Source organism: Phytophthora parasitica, assembly GCF_000247585.1.
Source record: "Phytophthora parasitica INRA-310 unplaced genomic scaffold supercont2.2, whole genome shotgun sequence".
Lineage (NCBI taxonomy): Eukaryota > Oomycota > Peronosporomycetes > Peronosporales > Peronosporaceae > Phytophthora > Phytophthora nicotianae.
Window position 1 is genome coordinate 1,881,227 of NW_008648988.1, and position 6,413 is coordinate 1,887,639.

The window sequence follows — 6,413 nt, forward strand, 5'->3', positions numbered from 1 at the left end:
ATATTAGCCGTGGAAACAGTCGCAGGCTCACGAGTAACAACTTTTGAGCAGTGCCACAGCGCGTGGGCGGACGGCGCGATCCGGCGATTACATCCAGTGTCCGCTGCGACGAAACATGACGTTCTACAGCGTCTAAGACTGGCATTAGGAGCTGATGGTCTAGATGAGGCTGTTTGTGCAGTTTGCGATCGAATCACACTCCGCAAGTCGATTCACTTGATTGATATCGCCGATGAAGACCGCATTCATGAAATCCGTTCGCTGCTTACGAGTTCCAATGAAGATTTACCCGTTGAGCTGGTCGCGGAATACGATTGTTCCACAATGTTTTTGTCCTTGCACGATATGCTGCTATCTAAGGGTGGAATTCACGGGGCTGGGTATTTGCAAGTCTGTGAAGAGTGCAATGGTAGTCTAATCAAAATGACAATCCCGAAGTTTTCCATCAAGAACGGGTTCTATGTAGGCACGCTGCCAACCCGCTTCGTGGATATGACGCTTCCCGAGCGATTCATGACACAAACAGTGTCTATCGTCGCGGTCACACGCGTAATGCGAGGCGGTGCTCACCGTGCGATTCGTTCACATTGCTTGGCATTCGATTCTACGCCGGGTCCACCCGCGACGCTGCTGCCGATTCCCGTGGCTAATATTACGTGCTATCGTGTCGTGTTGGCCGGGCCGTTCACGACCGAGCAACAGGCGTGCGTCCGTCAGATGCACCGCGTGCGCAGGCAGGTTGTTGACGACGTACTGGGTTTCTACCAGCAGCACAATGTCTTCTACGAACACGTTGACATCGACTTCTCAGGGGCCACAAACGACATCATCGCAGATAACTTCATCGTCGAAGATGCTGATGCTAATGTGGAAGCTACGGAGATAGACGCCGATCACGGCCGGGTGGGCAACGTGTCGGAGAACGATGTGTCAGCTCGCGAGACCGATTTCGTTGAGCGTCGAGTTGTGTTCATTTCGGACGATCGAGAGGTTAGCGCGCAGGGCGCCTCTGTTGCCGCCGAGCACCCGACGCTGACCACATCGCAACCGCAATTTCTCGTTCGTCATTCAAGTCAATTTGCCCACCACGATAACGCGCTCTTTGCGCGTATGTTTCCCCACTTGTTTCCTTATGGCCGAGGCCATCCGGGCGAACACCGTCATGTACCTGTATCAGTCGAGGCATGTATACGACATTACAGCATGCTGAGCTCGAGGCGTTTCGCCGAAGATGAACTGTTCACGCTCGCAAGTTTCGACTACCTATCCGTCCAGAAAATGTATACCCATGTAGCCCTTAAGTGTCGACGGGATACTGCTGTATTTGAACGCTACAGCGATATCACCGAAGAAGCGCTAATGCAAGCGCTAACTGAAAAAGAGATGCAGCGCCAGGGACGCACAACGCATGCACGAGGACACGGTTCCAGCACGACCGACTTTCTTCGAACGGTCGAGTTGAGCGGTAGTGCAATGTGGGGTAGCGACGGTGAGCGCGCTCAATGTCGACGACGGGCATTCGCCTACCAAGCACGATTTGGACTGCCAGCACTGTTTGTTACGCTGACACCAAATGTTGCTGAATCGTTTGTGATGGCGCAGTACTGTGGTATTACGTCTGTCGATACACTGTTTGATGCCGCGTTAAGTGAGCCACCTGGACGATCGGCTCTCCACAGCGCGAGCATGCGCAATGACGTTGCTTCTGCTCGACTATTCGTGCGAAACGTCGACGCCTTCATTGAGCACGTGCTCGGCATACCGGTTAACCGCATGAAAACGAAGCCGTTCGACGGTCTTTTTGGAGACGTGAAAGCGTATTTCGGCATGGTCGAGACCCAAGGCGGTGGAACCTTGCACGCTCACTTCTTGATATGGTTAGCCGACGTGCCACCAAATACCAACGCATTTGACCAAACATTAGCTGTCCACGGCGATCAATATTTTCGAGACATCGAGGCATTCGCAGACAGCATCGTGACGACATCGATGCCGCTGTGTATTAAAGAATCGTCTTGTGTATTCTGTGGACATTCATACGCCGACCTGCAGGAACTGCCGATCCCGACCGAGGCCTATGAAGACCCTCAGAAAATATACCGCGAGCATAGTCGTCATTGCGGCGAGCCGATGCTTGTGAAATGCTCGGGCTGCGCCACGGCGCTCAGTTCCCAACACGTTATTCGTCGCCTTTTGTTGGACCATCGACCACCATCATGGCCGCCCCCCATGCGTCCATACTCGTTCGGCGAGCTGGCAGCAGCCGTGCGAATGGAGACACCGTGTCGTGGAAGTGCTGCGGCTGCGAAGTCCGCGGTCTATCGCCGCGACTTGCATTTTTTCGAGGTGCAAAAGGACACAGACGGTGACGGCACCAACGACGATACCGACACGTACGGCAAGTTCCTACGAGGTTTGAATCGTGCTCCAAGTCGACGTGAGCGACGCGTGGACGATGCTTTTCAAGGCGATCCCGTCGGTAGAGCTCTCGTATTGTTGCCTCCGTCGGTTGACGATGAGCGACTTGCAACTCGTGCTCTTGCCTTCGCGGTATCACTACTTGTCTTCATGCTAAATCTGCACTGGTGGTCCCACGTAGGGAGCTGTTTTAAAAAGAGTCGCTCTGCATTATCCGGACGATGTCGCTATGGTTATCCACGCCCTCGCGCTGAACGAACATGTTGCTCGAGTGACGGTGTGACGCTCGCGCGACGAGCCCCGTTCGAGTACGTTAATGGCTTTAACAACGAGATGATGCTGGCGTTCAAGTCGAATCACGACATTCAAGTAATGATCGGAGGGCTCAACGCGCTGATGCGCATATACTACGCAACAAAGTACGTGACGAAGATGCAAGAGCACGTCGACTCGATCACGGCGGTTGCTCTCGCCGCGTTTCAACGGCGTCGGCTACGTGAAGCGCGTAATGAAGATACCACTGCTGTTGAACGAACTGCAACCGGACGCAAACGCGTTTCATCGCTGTTATTTGCAATCACAAACCGGCGTGAGATCGCCGGACCGCTTACCGCCCTCTACGTGCTTCGAGGTTCATGCTCGTTCATGAGCACTCCGTGTGCAACACTTCCTCTTCGAGCTGTGCTCGATGAGCTCGTCGATCAATCTGCGCATGTGTGTGATCTCCTCGAGTTACGCGAGCACGACTCGAACATCACCTTCCGCGCGGCGTCGATCCTAGATGACTACATGTTTCGGCCATCGCCGCTGAACCACTTCAACCTGTACGAGTACGTAGCCAAGCATTTCCGTCGTAAGCGGACGCAATCGTCTTCAGAGCATGTGCTGTTCCTACCGGACCACCCACTGTTTGACACCCACTGCGTCGGTACACACGTTGATGAGGTTGTTCCTAACGTCGTTGGCTTTCGCATGCCATATGTGGATCGCGATTCACCTCACGAGCTCGTTGTAAAGCGAAGTCAATGTGCTCTCGTGTTGTTCAAGTCATTCCGTACCGTGTCAGACCTGGTGACCGATCCAACCAACGGCGCATGCTGGATCGACGCGTTTTCGCAGTGGGAGCCCACGCGGTCGAAGTTTACTTGCGAGGTTATGGCTAACATGGACGATTACCACAGAGCAGCAAAGCAGGCGAAAGAGTGTGCCGAAGCTTGTGTCGATGGCGTCAACGGACGGACCGACAGCGATGCTGAAAGTGATGACGACGAAATTATCGGGACACAAGGCGATGTTGATGCTGCACTTGACCGCGCAGCCGAATCCGCATCGGCAAATCCTGTTATCGATACGTTTGACCATTTTTTCGATGCCTGCAATCACGATTGTAAAAATGACGATACCACCATGGACGAAAACACTGATGAGTCGAGTCTGCCGGTTTTCCCAAGCTCAAGGCAGAATGGCGACTATTCTCATTTGTTGAATGTGGTGGCGAACAGTACGGCTGGTACGGCCGCAAATTTGTGTAGTCATAATTCAGTTCCCAACTTCTCCGTCGACGAGCTCCAGCGATTTGTAAAGGACACTTCAAAAGACGAGGCCGAACCGCAGAGGTCGGAGCAATACCTCAACGAGCGGCCCACAGAAGTCATCGAACTCCTTAAGAACGCATTAGAATCAGGACATGAGTGGTCGCCACTGACTCAGCCGAACAGTGGCCCACGTATGATCCGGTCCTATTCGTCAATTGATGAAGTGTCACGAGCATTCACACTCAACCAGCGGCAGCACGCGGCATTTGCGCTCATCACGACCGCGTTACTACGGCGCTTTCTCCAGCAAGAGATCAACGGTCTGCAAACCAATGACAACGGCGGCGACTATTGTTCCGGTATCTTCGAAAACCACTTTCACGACTCCCAGCTGCTGATGTTCCTCGGCGGCGCCGGTGGCACCGGCAAGAGCCGCGTGATCAACGCAGTTGACGCGTTCTGCGAGAGCTGGCACCGTAGTGACACCGTTGTCAAGACGGCTCTAACGGGCAAGGCTGCAACACTGATCGGTGGACGCACACTCGCGAGCTTCATGATGCGCTTGAAGCACGCCATTCGCGAAAAGCACTTCGGGCCGCTCGACCTGCTCGTTATCGACGAGATTTCAATGATGAAGAAAACCGAGTGGCTGCGGCTGGACAAGTTGCTGCGCTGCTACAAGCGGGTGCCCGACGTGCCGTTTGGTGGTGTGCACATAGTGCTAGTTGGTGATTTCCTCCAGATGCCGCCCGTGAAGGCCGACCCCATCTACCTTGACCCTGCTGTAAAACGAAAGCCGACAACTGTCGACGTTGAAGGATTCGACCTGTGGCGGAAATTCACCACCGTTGTAGTACTCGAAGAATCAGTGCGCTTCCGGAGCGACCCCGAGTGGGGCGACGGCTGCCGCCTCGCGCGGCTCGGTAACTGGACGCCAGCATTCGTCAAACTCATCAATAGTCGAGTAGTCGCGCAGCCCAACGAGCACCACGCTGCTGCTGCTGCTGCTGCACCAGCGGCAGTAGCAAGGGGCGACGATGTCGGCGCCCATGTTGTATTCGTGACGCCCGAGAACGCCACAAGACTGGCTGTAAACAACGCGTTCGTTGCGCAAACGGCAGCCATGCTACCCACCGATTCTTTCCCTGTGCGCGTTTTCGCTAACTTTAATGGCGCGCTCAACGGACTCAGCAACAGCGACATCAAGTACGTCTTCAGCCTCCCCGACAACCGCTTCGGACGCATGGCGCCCTACTTGGACCTTATCCTCGGCATGCCCGTGCAAGTTACCCAGAACGTCGCAACCGCCAAGGGTGTCGCAAACGGCACGTTGGGCACCCTTGAGTCCGTGCATTTTCCGCCGGACACGTTGTTCCGACTCGTGCGCGACGGTGGCACAAACACCATTGTACAGCTACCGAGCCGATCACCAGATTACGCCGTGCTTCGCTTGCCACAGCGGCCGCACGCCGTGGCGATCCGACCGGGTCTCGACCCTGATCTCTTCCCAGTGTTCTTCGCCACCGAAGCGTTTCAGAAAGCAACGATCACGCTGCCGAAAGCACCAGACGGCTGTCCGCGTGCAATCACGGTCAAACCGCAACAACTGCCGTTTGTCTGTGCAGTGGGCTCCACCGTGTACAAAGTGCAGGGAGAGACGCTGCAGTCAATGGTCGTCATGAACTGGCGATCCAAGCAGCGGGTCGTCAATAAACCGCAACAAACCTATCTGCTAGTGTCTCGAGTGACGTCGAGAAACGCACTCGTTGCATTGGCACCATTCACAGACGAGCTTGCAGCCTGGTCGAAGCCACCTACAACCGCAATCAATGAAGAAGTACGGCTCAACCACCTCAGTGACGCGACCTTAGCAACATTCCAGTCGTCACTGGTAGCCAAAAACAGCCACTACAACCGCTAACACACAAGCATGAAATCACTTTTCACGTTTCCCAACACTGTCATGAGAAGTAGTGCAGCATTAGTAGATAGTAACGCGTGTATACTACATACCTACATCATGTGTCCAGACCTACCTTGTGTGTATAAATTAAATAAGACAGCCCCATGCTTTGACACCGTTGTCGGCACCTGATCCTCGGACACCGCTGCGAGCGCCCGATCGTCTGGCGCCGTTGCGAATCCATCCATCGTTCGCCTTATGCTGATGTCCAGCACAGCATCCTCTCAACCTCTCAAACCGCACAGACGTGCAATTACAATACAATATAAAGAACGTCACTGCCCCTCGTGTGGTCCACCGTGAATGTCACTCGAACGTTGATCGTTCGTGAATGTCGCTTGCGTGTTGAGCGATGACACACAAACGACCTTCACTAAGTTGCAACCTGTGTTGCTGTTCGTTGCACTACAGTTGCTGTTAGTTGCAGCAAGTTGCTGTAGCGATGTCGTACAAAATGTTGTTCCAACACGCTAGTACCCCGAGAAACCCCCTAACGA

The 6,413-nt window shown here is 54.2% G+C and overlaps 1 protein-coding gene across 1 annotated transcript in view; it reads left to right on the forward strand.

The window, feature by feature from the left end:
- Nucleotides 1-5,874, forward strand: part of PPTG_02632 (hypothetical protein) — a gene marked incomplete at both ends in the record, with an annotated part of 7,054 nt that extends 1,180 nt beyond the window's left edge. The window contains one exon of the mRNA XM_008893828.1: nt 52-5,874. Coding sequence (XP_008892076.1) covers nt 52-5,874 — 5,823 coding nt within the window. The remainder of the gene's footprint in view (nt 1-51) is intronic.
- Between the last annotated feature and the right edge of the window lie 539 nt (nt 5,875-6,413).